The following is a 17617-nucleotide window of genomic DNA, read 5'->3' on the forward strand; positions in this document are numbered from 1 at the left end:
GGTTTATTGTGCCAACCTGGCCAATGAACACATGTGGGATTAATTAAAGGACAGTTTAATTGAAGGGCGGAGAGATAATGGTTCCACAAGCCTCGCCTTTTTTGTTTCTTGGTCTTTGATGATCGGACCAGTATGAGGCTGCCTTAGCTAGTTCTCTGCCTCAACTTGCAAGCTACACTTCCTGTGGGACACCCAACCCAAGGACTGTATCACTGTAGTTGAGGTTCCTTCAAGACCTGCTTCACTGTGCTACTGGTGTATACATTGGTTGAGCTGGGGCCTGTCGGACCCTGTCATCTGGCTGACTGTTGGTGACCTGCCTTGCTCTTTGCTGCCTATGACTGGATTGCCTGAATTGCTCTACAGAGGACTCAGCTGTCTGTTTCCTTGACTTGAACATGGCGGCCCTCATGACTTGAAAGACTGCCAATGTATTAGCTGTCTCACAGAAGTGAGTTGCACTGAGCCATTTGCATTGCTTTATAGACTAATTAGCCGTTTATTTTTATTTTGTATATATATATAATCATAAGTGTCCTGGTCTTATTTTTCTAGAGAACCCTGTCTAACATACCTTTCTACTCCATAAACAGTTACAGTCTCAGAAAATAAAAAATGGCAGTTCTACCCTGTCCTATAGGATCATTATGAATAGGCATCAATTTGATGGCAAGGAGATGGAGGACAAGGAAGCTCAAAATCCATCTGCAGAAAGTACCTATGTAGTTAAGCCTCTTTCAGATCTCTGACCACAGTCGAGGACATGAATGACTTTACTGTCAGACAGAGATTATTGTAAACTTGTTTATGGTGGATGGAATTATAGTATACTGGGTCAGTTGACCTCCCTGTTGACTCATTCTGTATTTGTTCTAGGGTTAAATATTTCCTGCTTTTTCTCAATATTTGTTTTCTTCATATTACCAGTGCTCTTTTATTTCTTCTTATTTTTCTTTTTTTAAACAACTGTTTCAGATATTTTTCTCTTACTTTGTTCTTCGTTTCCCAGTGGTATATCTCCTAGTTTATGAATCATATAAGGGTGGATGATTAGAGACAACAATTGATGAAATAGTTTATTGGAAATATGTTGAGTGGGGGCTGAGGGGAGTTGGGGGGAATGTGTGTACTTCTAAACATCACTAGATGTTTTAAATAAGGACTTGTTTGTCCACAATACACACAGATTTGGGAAAATAAATCTATGGAGTAATAATAAATTCCATAGGATCTAATATCAAAAATACTCATATGAACTACTACTATTTAACAACAAAAAGATAAATGATTCAACCAAAAATTGAGTAAAATTCAACCAAAATGATGTCAATTGTATTGACATTTCACCAAAGATGTTCAAATGGACAAATATATTGGAAAAAATGGTCTAGGTCACTAGCCATTAATGAGATGTAAGTCAAAACTATAATGACATACCATCTCAACCCTATTACAATGTCAATGAAAAAAATACACAAAACACACAAAGAAAACTGTGCTTGGGAAGTTGTCGAGAAAGTGGCACTTTCATCCATGTCAGTTGGCATGTAAAATGGTACAGCTCATGTGGCAAACTATGACCCAGAAATCACACTATGAGGTATTTACTCAGAATAACTGAAGCGTAAACACAACGAGAAACCCCTATGGCGATGTCCGTTCCAGCATCACGCACAACAGCCAGAAGGTAAAGCAAGCAAAATGGCCATCAATAGATAAATACATAAAGCAAATGAGGTAACTGAATAAATTGCATTTTACTCACTCATAAAAAGAAATAAAGTTCTTGTGCATGCTACCACACGTGGATGACTTTTGAAAACATTATGCTGAGTGAAATGTCAGTAATAATGGGACAAATATTTTATTATTTCACTTATATGAAAGTAGAAAACATACAGAAACCAAAAATTGTTATCGGTTACATTGTGGGTAGCAAATGAGAGTAAGGGGAAAATGAACAGTTATTGTTTAGGGAGACCACAGTTTATATCAACAGTGATAAATTAATTTGAAAATATATATATATATTAAAAATGGTTGTACGAGGAACAGATGAGCCAGTCAGGGTACAGGGTAGCAACAATGAAACATACAACTTTAACTTACTCTAGTACTTAAATGCTTCCTCCCCCACCACTATCATGATTCCATTTCTGCCTTTCAAATCTGGCAAGACCAGAGGATGTACACTGGTACAGATAGGGACTGGAAACACAGAGAATCCAGGGTGGATGATCCCTTCAGGACTAGTGGTGAGAGTGGCAATACAAGGAGAGTAGAGTAGGTAGGGGAAACCGATTACAAGGATCTCCATATAGCCTCCTCCCTGGAGGACAGACTGCAGAAGAGTGGATGAAGGGAGATGTCGGACAGTGTAAGATATGAGAAAATAATACTAATTTATAAACTATCAAAGGTTCATGAGGGCGGGGGAGCAAGGAGGAAGGGGAAAAAATGAGGAGCTGATACCAAGGGCTCAAGTAGAAAGCAAATGCTTTGAGAATGATGAGGGAAACAAATGTACAAAAGTGCTTGACACAATGGATGTGTGTATGGATTGTGATAAGAGTTGTACGAACCCCTGACAAAATGATTTTTTATGGTTGCACCTCTTGAAGACTGTAATCAATACTACTGAATTATAGACATTAAAACTCAAACAAATGTAAACTCATTGCCATCAAGTCAATCGATTCCAACTCACAGCAACACCATGGGACAGAGCAGAACTGCCCTGTGGGTTCCCCAGACTGTGAATCTTTACCGAGGTAGACAGCATCATCTTCCTCCATGGAGTGGCCGGTGATGGGGACTGTTGACATTGGGGTTCGCTTTCTACTGTGTAACCCACTATGCCACCAGAGCTCTGAATTCTAGATGTAAAATTGTTACATCGGCATGTACTTTCATTGTACATATTTTCCCGACAATAAAAAAAGAGAATTGTGGAACCCTACAGTTCTTATTTTCAATTCATTCACTGGCATTCTGTTTAATAAAAAGTATCTTTACTGCTCTAAGGATAATGTAATGAAATATTAAATTATGATAATAAGCACTCTACCTTTGAGGTCTTCCACGGTTTCCTGGGCTGGCATCTCCTAAATAAATGAAAAAACACGTATGTATATGACTCGGTGTACTTCACTTTTCCAGTGAGTAGGATGATAATGTCTAGAAATTGCTATTTTTTCTAAAAGGCCTGTAGAGATGCCCACTCTCCTTAAAAATAAAATTTAAAATAATAAGATTAAAAAATAAATAAATAAATAAAATAATGATAGAAAATGAGTGGCAAAATGAGGGCTAGGGAACTCCCCTAATGTCCCCCTCTTCCCATAGAAGACCCATAAATAATTTGAGTTGATGGAATCTCTTTCAGTCCAGGACTTGCTTTTGTTATTCATTCTTCAAAAATGAAGTATTTTCATTTACAAGAGAAGGAAAGAGATCCAACCAAGAGAATTGTACCAGGATTGTGTGTGTGTGTGTGTGTGTGTGTGTGTGTGTGTGTGTGTGTGTGTGGTGTGTATTGGGGCGGTGATAGTTAAGGAAGGAAAAATGAGAGAACAAGCTGCTACTTATAGAGAAATAAATAATTCCACTGTAAACAAGTGTTCTTCTACTGTGGGGTCAGTGAGGACAGCAGTGGACAGGTAGACCAATTCCAAGTGGGAAGGCATGGCACACATGACGGCTCAGATGCATGAAAGCCAGGAGAAGAGAGATGAAAGTGAAACTCTTCCAACAGATGCTCTGGCTACAGAGTAGGGCCCCCCAAAGTAGGGCAGAGGACAGAACCAGTCAGAGCAGCTTGGAAGCTCAGGACCAAGTATTTATATTATGGTGCCAAGCGTCTACCTCAGACCAAGTCCAAACGTGAAGTATGTGACATGCCATACGCACAGGGAACAGTATTTATGAGCATACAACTCGTCTGCATATAAAGTACAAATGCTACCATTGTACACTTCCTCTCGAAGTGAAGTAAACATTAAAAAATAATTAAAAGCGGAAACGAAGGCACTAACCAGTAGCCCAGAAGAGTGGTGAGCGTTTATGCTGTGCCCTCGGGAGCTGCAGCGGAGGGGAGGTGTGGTTAGGCTGCCATTAGTCTCCTCCTTCTTGCCGTTGTTGATCTGCCTGTTGTTGCCAATCCAACATAAAACATTAAGTCATTACATATAAAATAGATTAGCAGCTCTTTCAGTATTCAGCAAGAAACAATTTTCCCTCAGCGTCCACTTTGGCATATTCATTATATATATAATTTTTAAGTGAATAATAAATATTATCAATATTATTTTTAAATTATAAGGCATGCTCTTTATATGACCATCAGAAATAAGGGTAAGAATAATGGTAATTATGCTAACTGGAGAATTATTTTGGTTTTTTATTATTTTCATCTTAATAAACATAGATGTTATTTTTTAAAATAGTCTTACATGCTTCAAGTATTTAAATGACAAGATAAAAACACTAAAACAAAATTCTAAGCCTGGTGCAAAGGAATTTAGATCTTGGTATGAAGCCATACTGGTACCTAGATAAATCAGATTGATTAACAATATCAATTTTATGTTTCATTGGAAAATATTTTAATGTATTTAAATACATATATTTGAGAAGTGTATTGTGCCTGCCTCTACTAGCATATTTTCATAAAGAACTACAGGTGAAAAATTAGAACATCTTAATTATGAATTGACGCATTAATTGGAAAGTTACCTTGGAGCTTTATGATTAGTTATAGGCTCGCTGTGGGGCTCTTTGTCGTTCTTTGACGTCTTTTTCTCCCTGGAGGGCTTTTTCTGAATTACTTCCCCTTTATCGAACATGAGGTGTAGGCGGTAACTAACCAACTTGATTACTGTGAAGAATATAGTCACTGAACTGCAGTAAAAAAATGCAGTGATCGAATTAGGAGGAAATGCCTAAAAGAAGAAAAGAGAAAAAAATTATGAAGCAATTAACTTAATTAGCAATGATAATCACTCAATTATAAGATTGTCTTTTTTTTTACCTGAAAACATATTTTGCTCTATTTATTGAGAAGGAATTGAGCAAGATTTTAAATTTCATATGCTTTTTAGATATACTATCGGAGGAAAGAGCTGCAATCTTTTCCCCCCTTTAGTTTTGCGTCTTTCTCAGATTCTCATCCTTGTGTTGATGAGCAACATTTGATTCGCAGGCAAAAACCTCACATAACAAAGCAACCCTTTCCCTTTTCCATTAGGGCTCTCCCATAGCTTAATCTTATTCTGTGCACCTGGTCTTCAAGGATGGAAAAGGACTTCCAGATTCTATTTTCCAGCAAAACACTTAAAGTAGAGAGTCTCGTGGGAAAGAAGAAAACGTTAGCACTGTTTCTCTCCTTCCCCTCCCAGTCCTCCCACATGGTGTGTGGATTTCTCCATGGTTGTGAAACAGATGAGAGACCTCAGAAGGATGTATATGACTTGGTCCATAAGGAAATAGGACGGCTTCAGGAATAGCATGTGATCTTAACATGGAGATGGTAGTAAAGCTCAATGCAGTTGGTCCAATCCTCTAAAAACAAGAAGAACCACTTAAGGTCCAACATCAGGATCTGATCTCCCACACATCTTTCTAATTCTTTTCCAGGAACAACGACTATCATGGGCTGAGTGATCCTTCCTAAAACTGAAATCTTAACCTGTGGGTTGAAGAGGGATTCTAGAGGATGCCCCAGCCCACTGGGATCCGGCATCAGGGTAAAACAGTCTGTGAAAGAAAATAGCTCAACAAACGGAACCACAAAGAAGAGTGTAACTCTATCACCAGTAGGTGCAAGATGAAATGAAGGCTTTTCAAAATCACTTACTTTTAATAGGGGAAAAAACCCCACAAATCAATATGAACTAATAAACAAGTAAAATTTAAAGCCACATAAGATAATATTGATAAATTATGGATAAATCCAGATACATAGCTGGAAGCAGGTAAGTTTCATTTCTACACCTACATCTCCTCAAGTGCCACTGTGAGACACCTCAAACAATATCCAAGTCAAAAAGCACTGCCACTGAGCTTCCAGTTCATACACGTCTGAGTATGTTCCAAACAAAAAGTGTTGTAAACATGTCTGCAGTCAGTAATAAACGTGTCTTACTCTCATTATGGTGTCCTCATACACACACACACACACACACACAAGGAAGGTAGTGGTGAGTCTTATCAGCCATCCCAACAACCCGGCAAGGAAGACACTGGGCATCCCTGGCCCCTTGCAAGGTGTGCTTCAACCCCCTAGCAAAGTATGCTCCAGCAGTCTCTGGACCCCAGCAAAGCAAAGCCCAGGCATCCCTGTAACCTGGCAAGGAAGGCCCAACTACCCTGGGAACTGAGCAAAATAGGCCCCTCCTATTGCAACTCCTACTCAACAAGGAAGTCCCTAGATATCCGCATTCCCTTTCAAGGTAAGAGCCAATCATCCCTACCACCTGGCATCCTTACTTCCCAGCAAAGAAGGCTCCATGCATTACCAAGACCAAGTAAGGAAGTCCCCAGCCACCCCAGTCAGGAAAACATCAGATGTCCCCAGGAGCTGGCTGCCCCTGTGACCTGACAAGGAAAGTCCCTGACATCTGAGCCTCCAGGCACGGAAGATCCCCGCCATCATAGCAACCTGACGAGGATGGCCACTGCTGTTCCTGTCTCCCAGCATGATAGGCCCCAGACACTGTAGAAATACATCAAGGCAGGCCCTAGATATCACCACTATGCCTAACAAGGACATCCCATGCATCTCAGTCACCCAACACGAAGGCCTCAGCTGTCCCTGGCCCGAATCAAGGAAGGGTCCTGGCCATGCCAGCAATCTGCCAACAGTAAACTTTCTCTACTGACCCAGCAGCGCATCCAAGTCTAATAGCTACACCACAGGCCCTGGAAACAGTAGTTAATCACACTATACACAAAAAGGTTTTGCGTTTGTTTTGTTTGTTTGTTTGTTTTTTAAGAGGAGAGAGAGAGGAAGGAAGGAAAGAAGCCACAAACAACTAAAAAACACCTAGACTCAAAGGACTACTCTGAAGAGGAGGTCCTAGAAGTGCCAGAAATAGAATTCAGGAGAATGACGCCTTCAGTGGAGGGAGGAAAGGATTACAGGACTAGAAACCCAACATCAACTAGCTCTCCAGAACAGAAAGAGTAAGATCCCCGGATCTGACAACATGGTAAAAGAGCTAGGCGATGCAATTAAAGAGAGAGACACCCAAACAGTGAGCTCAAAGACAATGCTTTTGCATACAATCTCCTAACTATATATGCACCAAACAAAAGAGCTGAAAAATAAAACGTACAGAACTGAGTAAAACAGATCTATCCAATTATAGTTGGAACATACCTCTCCCTAAAATTTATAAAATCTAATGTAAAATCAGTAAGAATATAGAGAAACTCAACAGCACCATCCACCAGTAGTGGAGGTCAACATTTATTGAACAATACACCCAAAACATGCAGTAAACATTTTCTTCAAGTGTCTATACAAATAATATGGAGACATACCATATCTTAGTCCATATAGCAAGCCTAAATAATTGTTAAAGAACTGAATGATACAGAATGTGTTCTTTGGCCAAAAAAATTAATAAAACCAGGTAAAATTTTAAAAATAGTAACAGAAATATATCAGGAAAATCTCTAAGAATAAAAAAAATACTCCAAACTAATCCACGAATCAAAGAAATCTCAAAGGAAATGAACGATTTCTTAAGATAACGAAACTAAAAGTAAAGTATGGCAAAGGATGTGCAGCATAACAGAAGCAGCGCTGGAAGGGGAGTTTAAAGCACTGGATGCCCTGAAAGAAAAGAGAGAGGGAAAATCACAAATCAGTGATTTAAGACCCTGCTTTCAGAACCTAAAAAGAAGCGAAATAACTCCCAAGGGAGCAAAATAGGGAAAGTGGTGGATACAAAGGTAGAAATCAATGAAATGATAAATAGAAAAAAGTACCAGGATCTTAAAAAGAACAATGATATTGCCACTCTCTAGCAAGACTAACCCCATCCCCCATGAGAGAGAGAAAAAGATACAAATTCAAATGCATATTGAAAGTATCAGGAATAAGACCGAAGATATCATTACAGACACTATATACATCAAGCAGCAATCAATAAATCCACTGATATACCACATTGAGCAAATCTCCTTCCAAAATATCTCTTTAAGTTAGTAAAGAGCAAAACTGTTGCTTTAAAAACTAAGGTACACCTAACTCAAGCTCTGATATTTTAATTGTCTCATATCACACAAAGGCTAGACAACGAGTAAGGAAGACTGAGGAAGAACTGATGCCTTTGAATTACAGTGTTAGTGAAGACTATCAACAATATCATGGATTTCCAGAAGAACAGAGAAACCAGACTTGGCAAAAATACAGCTGAGTGCTCCTTCGAAGAAAGGTTGATAAGACCTTGTTCTTCTTACGTACCTTGGATCTGTTACGAAGGACCGGTTCCTAAAGAACATCATGCTTAGTGAAGTAGAAGGTCAGAGAATAAAGAGAACAGCCACCAAAGAGATGGATGGACACAATGGCTTCAGAAATAGGCCCCAGCATAGGGATGATGGTGAGCATGCTGAGTCAGGCAGTTTCATTCTGTGTACACCGAGTTGCTATGAGTTAGAAGCAACACTTTGGCATCCAACAAGAACAAAATGAAAGACAGTACACACATAAACTGTAAATTTAGAAAAACATGGGCAATCCCTCAAAAATGACCAAAACTTTCCAATATTAAGACAATGCAAAATAAGTTAAAAAGGATTTATTTTAATTATTAAATGTCTCCTGGAGATGACTTAATTTACTTCTCAACAAGTTGATAATGCTGCTTCTAAAGTACACTGGCAATATATGTAAGCTTTATATATAAACTTCAGATATAAAAATGAATTTGAGCTTACACTTAATCATAAACCCTAATCTAAGAATACTTAGTTCTCATAAGGTGGGTGCTATAGAAAATGTAGGAGACCTGGTGGTATAGTGGTTACGAGTTGGGCTGCGATCCTCAGGGTCAGAATTTCGAAGCCACCAATAGTTCCTCGAGAGAAAGACTGGACTTTATACTCCAAGAAACAGTTATAGTCTCTAAAACCACAGGGGTCTCTATCAGTGAGCAATGACTCAGTGGTAGTGAGTTTGGTTTGGGGTTTATAGAAAGTGTGGTGAAGAAATCTGATGATGCCTGGATATTTTTTAAAATAGTTTTTAGCGTCTTAAAGGCTTGTCTTAAAAACAATTAGCTATCTAGGTGAGGTGTCAGCTAAGTCTCTATGTCGGCTCACCAGCCCATGTGAGCCAACAGTTGGAAATAATAAAATCCAAGCTCACAGGAGGGAATTGTACTAGAGCTTAAATTGAGCACCTAGTTTGCAGAAAGCTATCGATGACAGCAAAAGCCCAATATCCATTTGCAAAGTCCCTACACAGATTAAGCCTCCATTGAACATCCTAGACAATTTACTAGGGTTGTTAATAGTCTTGCCCACAGAGTGCATTGGAAAGTGGATAACTGAAGATATAGTTAGGATAAATTTTTAAATTTTATCATTTGTTTTCCCTTTTGACCTATTTTTAATTTGTTCTAGTTTTTAATGTCTTCTGCTTCTTTTGGATCAAGGTTTTTCTGTATTTTATTTTGTTTTCCTCATTGGGATTTTTTGTATGATTTTCTTTATATGAAATCCAGGCTAGGTAACCCATAGAAACAATAACAGAATTGGCAAGGTAATTTGAAGGGAAATGGGGAGTTAATAATAATTGATGCAAGAATGAAGAATGAAGGCAGTGATCTAAAAATTATTGTGGTGATGCTTGCACAACTCTTTTCAATATATTTAAGCTGTTGAATAGTATGGTGCATGAATCATATGCAAATAAGACCTTTACAGGAACAATAAAAATAAATAAATATGAAAAAAGATCATTTTGAACCATAGAAAATGAAATAATTTTGAAACTATGGCCAATATCAAACTTTTAACAGACTCAAATGGATATCTTCCAAAATCATTGATGCTTTCACAAGACACAAGAATGTCCCAGATAAAATAACAGTCATTTTAATAATACTCAAGAAGTCCTCAAATATAATTTAAGAGGGGAAGGTCATAAACCTCATCTTATTTTGCATCAAGCTTTTTCCCAGGCTGTTCCCCATATTTATCGTATGACCAGCCTAGGACACTGCTTACAACACATAGTAAATGACTGTAGCACACTTGGAAGCAAGCTGCTTAGAAGTTATCTCCCTAACGGCATGAGCCATCCAGAGCAATCACACATTATTGCCTGTGCCACCATACGTGGGGCACACTCCCTCCTGATAAGGATAGCGGATTGTTTCCCTGAAGGAGAGCCCAGAGACTATGTGGAGTCCACTCAAGGACAACTAAGGTTAGGTTGCCATATTGAATCTAGAGTCCGCTCATCTTGTCACATGTATACCCCCTAGTTCCTCCCCTTCCTATTACATGTACACCCCTAGCTCATCCCCTTCCTGTGATGTGTATGCCCATTGTACAGCCCCTTCTTGTAACATATGTGGCTACCTGTCTTCAAGGGGACTTGCATGCCCCTAAGTATATATAAGCCTTGGTTACAAATATATTCTTTCTCTCTCCCCCTCCCTCTCTCTGCATGAACCACGGCCATCCCAGAGGTGAGCATGCTACCATAAAAAGTGTCTTACTCTTTTATTTTATCTTCTCTCCTATCTCTCCTATGACTTTACTATGATCTCTATATATTAAAACCATACAATTGTGCCTATGAACCCCGTGATATTGTTAGAGGTAGGTTTACTCTAACACACATTGAGTAAATAAATTGTAGTTGAAGTCCAGAAACTGGTGGAAGACTAGAGAATCATCAATGATGTGATAGCTACTGAAAATGGAATTTCATATGGTTCAGCATTTTCAATTTTAAACAAACATCTTGGCCTCGGCAAGTTTTCAGCTTGATGAGACCAAAATCATTATTGAAAATTAGGTAACCCAAAGAACCCTTTCCATCAGTTTTATGTAACAAATCACAACTGGGGAGGAGTCTTGAATTTACCAATTTGATCCACAGAGCAAGGCCTAATTAAAACAGTGGCTTTTAAGGGGAATCTATTGAACCAGTTAAATGCAAGGCAAAGAGTTGAGCTCAGAAAATTATGGAGACTGTGTCTGGGGATTCTAGAGGAGAAAGCCTAATAGATGTTCTTGAAGAACATAGGAAGATCTCATTATGAAGAACTTTGGAATTCTTACCCAGCAGGGCAGCGCACCCACTCCTTCTTCAGGGGCAGCAAGGGCTGTTCAACCAGAATCTCATTGGGAAAACCAACCCCTTCCACTTTACATCTCTGATTTTTTTCCCTTCAGACTTCTTTTTGTTACCCACACCCAAAGAACAATGAAAAGAAAATAATTTGAGCTCCCCCAATAATGCCAAAATTAATGTTTGAATGTGGTGTGAATTAAAAAGTGCTAAATTATTTAGGGGCAAGCTGGAAAGGAAACTGCCTTCAGCAGTGTATAGACCTAGATGGAAGATATATTGAGAAACAATAGTTTCACATTTTGATATTTTTGAATTTTAGAAATATTATTTTATTTACCCCTGTACATACAAGTTAAAGAGAAAGAGATGTGTGTCACTAATAACCCGACCATTTTTTCTTAATGGGTGCATATTTTTAGGTTTTAAAATTTTTAATTAAATCTAGAAGGCTCATTAAAGTAATCAAAGAATGGGGGATGGAGGATGTACCACTAAATTTTAAATGTAGATATCCAAAAGACATGATATCATAAACGAATTACATTGAAAAGTTTTCTTGAATTCGAATACAACTTAGGCTTCATAGTAGTCCAATTGACAAGTGTACCAGAGACAGTGCTCACTAAATATTCCATCCATCACCTGTCTCTTAGACTGTCATACTGTGGTGACTTGAAAATTGCTTTGAGGCTTTCAGCTATGCCATTAGTTCTTCAAATACCAGCAGGTCACTCATATTAGACAGGTTTCAGCTGAGCTTCCAGACTATATATAGCAGATTAAGAAGAAATCCTTGGTGAACTATTTCTAAAAAGCTACAAAAGAAAAGTCGATGGATCAAAAAATATTATCTGATAAACTAAACAGATGAAAAGTAAACTTCAATGCCATTGAATTGATGCCAACTCATAGTGACCCTATAAGACAGGCTATAACTGTCTCTGTGAGTTTCCAACACTATAACTCTTGACGGGAAAAGTAGGTCTCATCTTCCTCCTGTGGAATGGGTGGTGGTTTCAAACTGCTGGTCTTGTGGTTAGCACCCATCATGCAACCATGATGCCACCAGTACTGAAAAATGAGTTCCCTGGGTTGGAAAGCATTATACAATAGATTCAAACATACCAACAATCATGAGATTGCACAGGATCAGGCTTCTATTTAAATTACCAAGAGATCAAGTAGAAAGAAAATGTTTTCAAAAGGATGATAGCAACATATGTACAAATCTGCTTGACACGATGGATGAATGGGTTGTTATAAGAGCTGTAAGAACCCCCAATCAAATGATTTTTTTTAAGTCCTGCTCTTATGACTTCTATAAAAACCTCCCCTTGGAACAGTAGACCAAGAACCAATGAGCATAATAAATATAAACATGCCCAATGAGAGATCCACAAAATTCATTAATCAAATGCTTCAAAGGATGAAAAAATATATCACAGGCTCAATAATTAGAGTAGGTAACTTTAATACAATACTCTCCAAGAAAGATAGATCGCAGGGAAAGAAACTTAACAAGGAAGCTACAGAACTGAACTCTACAATTAGGCGACTTAACCTGATAAATATTTTCAGAGCTCTCTACTCAAAGGCAAAAAAAATTCACATTCTTCACAAGTCCACATAGCACATACTCAAAAACAGACCATATGCTGGGATACAAGTTGAGCCTGTGTAAATTCGAGCACAAAGAGGTCACTCAGACTTCCCTCTTGGAGCACTATGTCACACGGCTGGAAATCAATAAAGTGATTAGAAAAACAAGGGCAATCAATTGGATGATGAGTAACTTTCTACTGCAAAATGAATGGGTACTGGCCCAGATCGGAGACAAAGAAAGGTGTCAGAAACCAACAAGAATGAGAATATGATGTACCAAAATCTTTGGGACACAGCAAAGGAGTTATCAGAAGTATGATAGCAATAAATGCACACATGAATACGGAAGAGAAGACTTATGGTTGATATGCTGGCACAAAACCTCCATCAATTAGAGCCGTGTCAACAGGACCATTCTACTAATAGCAAATGAAAAGAAATAGTAAAAATCAGAGCTGAAATACAGAAGGGGAGATACAAGTAAATAATTTTAAAAATCATTGCAGCTAAAAGCTGGTTTTTTTTTAAGGATTAACAGAATACAGTGGCAAACCTAACGAAAGAACGGAAGAAACAAATTCCAATAGCCAGGATGAGGGATGAAACAGGGGACATTCCAAAACACCCTAATGAAATTAAAAGGCTAATTACACAGTACTATGAAGGGCTCTTCTCCAATGAATTTAACAACTTAAAAGACATGGAAAAGCACTTGGAAAAACAATCCCTCCCTAGACTATCCCAGATGGACAATAGAACCTCAACAGATGCACAGCAATAGAAGAAATAGACAAGGTTATTAAGGGATTACCAACAAAAAGTCCCCGGGGCCCAACCACTTCATAGAATTTTACCAAGGATTCAAGAAAGAACTAACATCAATCCCACACAAACTTCAAGGGCATAGAAAAGGACAGCAAACTCCCAAACTCGTTCTATGAAACCACTTTAATATTAATACCTAATACAGGCAAGGATCCCACAAGAATCGAGAACTACAGACCAAGAGCTCTCATGGACATTGATGCAAAAATGCTTAACAAAATATTGACCAATAGAATACAACAGTATATAAAAGGAATCAGTTACCATGACCAAGTGAGATGCATTCCTGGGATGCAAGGATGGTTCAACATCCAAAGCCCATCAGCATGCTTTGCCACATTGACATGAAAAAGGATAAGAACCACATGATAATATAGATAAATGCAGAAAATGCATTCGACAACATCCAACACCTACTCATGTTTAAGACACTCAAGAAGATAGGAATGGTAGGAAAATTCCTCAATAAAATACAAGCTACATTTGAAAAACCAACAGCCAATGTGGTAGTCCATGGAGAACAGATGAAAACAATCCCACTGAAAAAAGGGGACCAGACAAGGATGCCTCTTGTCCCCACTTTTATTTGACATTGTACTGGAGGTCCTAGATAACAGCATAAGGCAAAGGAAAGACATCAAAGATATTCATCTTGGGAAAGAAGAGGTAAAACTATCGTTATTCGTGGATGATATGATTTTATATATGGAAAACCCCAAACGTTTCATACGAGAAGTGCTGGAAGTAACAGAGGACTATGGCAGAGTGGCAGTATACAAGATCAACAAGCAGAAGTCTATTGGTTTGTTATATACCTAAGACAAGGCCACAGAAGAGGAGATCAAAAAGGTAGAACACAATAGCAAAGCACAAACTGAAAAATCTAAGGTAAGGTAACCAGATTTTAATATTGGTAAAGCGGGACACCATTGCCGGGGAGGGGGTGGGGGTGTGTTCTTGATTAAAATTTGGTCTATATGGTGCAACAAAATTTTCATAGAACGCAAAAATAGTAATATATATTTTTAAATTTCAACATAAGTACAATTTACAAATATAATACATTAAAATATTATGGCTCTCGCCAGGCGTCCTCTTAGGGTGACAACATCTTTAAACCCTGTGTGGCAATCCCTGACGCACCGCCGTGATGCCCAGGGAAGACAGGGTGACCTGGAAGTCCAACTACTTCCTAAAAATAATCCAACTTTTGGATGATTATCCAAAATGCTTCATCGTGGGAGCAAACAATGCGGCCTCCAAGCAGATGCAGCAGATCCACATGTCCATCCGCGGAAAGGCCGGGGTCCTGATGGGCAAGAACACCATGATATGCAAGGCCATCTAAGGACACCTGGAGAACAACCCAGCTCTGGAGAAACTGCTGCCTCATATGCAAGGAAATGTGGGGTTTGTGTTCACCAAGGAGGAGGACCTCACTGAGATTTGGGACATGCTACTGGCCAACAAGGTGCCAGCTCCTGCCCATGCTGGTGCCATTGCTCCGTGTGAGGTGCCTGGGCCGGCTCAGAACGCAGGCCTGGGTCCCGAGAAGACCTCCTTCTTCCAGGCTTTGGGCATCACCACGAAGATCTCCAGAGGCACCATTGAAATCCTGAGTGATGTGCAGCTGATCAAGACTGGAGACAAAGTGGGTGCCAGCGAAGCCACCCTGCTGAACATGCTGAACATCTCCCCCTTCTCCTTTGGGCTGATCATACAGCAGGTGTTTGACAATGGCAGCATCTACAACCCGGAAGTGCTTGACATCACAGAGGAAGCTCTGCACACCCACTGCCTGGAGGGTGTCCGCAATGTTTCCAGCGTGTGCCTGCAAATTGGCTACCCAACTGTTGCCTCTGTGCCCCATTCAATCATCAATGGGTACAAGCGGGTCTTGGCTTTGTCTGTGGAGACTGAGTACAGCTTCACACTAGCTGAAAAGGTCAAGGCTTTCTTGGCTGATCCATCTGCATTTGTGGCTGCTGCCCCTGTGGCTGCTGCCTCCACCTCTGCTGCTGCTCCTGTTGTTTCGGCCCCAGCCAAGCAAGAAGCAAAGGAGGAATTGGAAGAGTCGGACGAGGACATGGGATTTGGTCCCTTTGACTAGACACCAAAAAGCAACCAAAGCAGCCAGTTTTATTTGTGAAACAAGGAAATAAAAAGGCTTAGTTCTCTCAGAAAAAAAATTATGTATAGTATTATTTTATTCTTTGGCCTATTTCTCATCTGAGTGAATTTTTTAGTAGATTGCTGTTGTTTAAAAGGTCATGCACTTTTTCACAAGATTTTGTTAAATTATATTTTTTACATAAAATGGCTTTCAAAGTCTCAACATTTAATTGTGATTTTTCTGATGTCCACACTTTATTTACCATAGAAAAAAACGTGTTCAGTCACAGTATTAGTTCCTGGCAAGGACAGCGCATATTCCACAATTTTTAGTGCATTATCGTATGGAACATGGTTTGTTTCAAAATGATGAAATATTTCTAACCATTTGTTCTATAGTGTGCTTTTTGCTGATGCCCAAGATTTAACCTTTTCCTTATCAATATATTTGTTCATAATAATACCTCATTAAAAAGATCATTTTCAGAAATATTACCATGTGGGACATTTTGAGTAATATGATTGAATGACTTTTGCACATTATTCCAATTAAGTTCTTGTTTTAATGTAACCCAATGAAAATGTTTAATATCATTGTACCATCTACTCGTCTAAATGATCTATGCAGTTACTATAGAACTTTTTAACATGATTCATGATATCTGCATGATTTATTGCACCTTGTTCTTCCAGCTGGCTTATACTATTACGGATAGTTAATGGAATACAATTATTTTCTAACTGCTCTTGACACTGAAATTTTAAATTATTAACTTCATGTGCTACTTCGATTACCAAAATTTTGTCACCTTCAATATGTTTTATAGCATTTTGAAAAAGAGCTGCTTGCTTGTATACAAACTCTAGTCAAATTTTTTAAGATTCTTTTTCAAAAAACTCTTCTAAAATTCTAGGACATTTATCCTGTGATAGAAAGTAGGATTTCAAAGGATCGTATATTTCCAAAATTCTTTCGACAGCTGGCAAAAGAGCTAACCAGCGTGTTTTACTGTATCCAAGTATTTTCTGATATTCGACTTCCACAGTTTCACAAAATTCTTTAAGCATTTCAACGCGCACAGTGTATATAAATAAGAATATATTTTAATAACAATATTTTCCACATCTAGGGACACCAAATCAGCAGCTGTTTGAATGGCATTATGTATTATGTGTGCTGCACAACCAACACCAATAATGTTTTCATTAAGGTTTTTTAATTTATAAAAAAATATTATTTGTAGCTCTTCTCGCTTTTCCTCCAAAATGTGTGTTCATGTTGTCTGCATAATATGTAACCATTTTATGTTTTAAATTGGTTTTTTTTCCAAAATATTAATAATGGAACTGAAAATTATCTCAGAAGTTTCACCGGGCACAGAAATGAAATCTAAAATTCTAATTTTTATTCCAGTTTCCAAATAAAAATATCTAATAATGGTTGGAAATAACTTTATATCCTTATGATTAGATGCATCAGAATATATGGATATAAAATTAATTTTTTCTAGATTTTTGTTTAATTCTGAAAATGCATATGGGGAAAACACATTACACACAATTGCCTCAGATTTTGTTCTAGCACAGGCAAATTTTTGGTTGATTAACTTTTTGACATAGATCTGAAGGAATGATTGTGATTAAAAGCATGAAAAGACATAAGTCCTTCTGCTAAAGCTAATTTATTTTCTTCATCTCCATAAGTTTTTTCCAAAAAAATTCCTGTATTTTGGAGCAAGATGTAGCAGTTTTTAAATATCT

At 38.3% G+C, this 17617-nt stretch overlaps 1 protein-coding gene and 1 pseudogene across 1 annotated transcript in view; one reads left to right on the forward strand and one right to left on the reverse strand.

The window, feature by feature from the left end:
• Positions 1-17617, reverse strand: part of PCNX2 (pecanex 2) — a 357992-nt gene that overhangs the window by 317914 nt on the left and 22461 nt on the right. The window contains exons 2-4 of the mRNA XM_075532150.1: positions 4735-4940; positions 4035-4146; positions 3068-3104 (exon numbers count right to left, since the gene is read on the reverse strand). Of these exons, the coding sequence (XP_075388265.1) occupies positions 3068-3104; positions 4035-4146; positions 4735-4940 (355 nt within the window). The remainder of the gene's footprint in view (positions 1-3067; positions 3105-4034; positions 4147-4734; positions 4941-17617) is intronic.
• On the forward strand, positions 14879-15854 carry LOC142426503 (large ribosomal subunit protein uL10-like; annotated as a pseudogene).

Source organism: Tenrec ecaudatus, chromosome 1 (genome assembly GCF_050624435.1).
Source record: "Tenrec ecaudatus isolate mTenEca1 chromosome 1, mTenEca1.hap1, whole genome shotgun sequence".
NCBI lineage: Eukaryota > Metazoa > Chordata > Mammalia > Afrosoricida > Tenrecidae > Tenrec > Tenrec ecaudatus.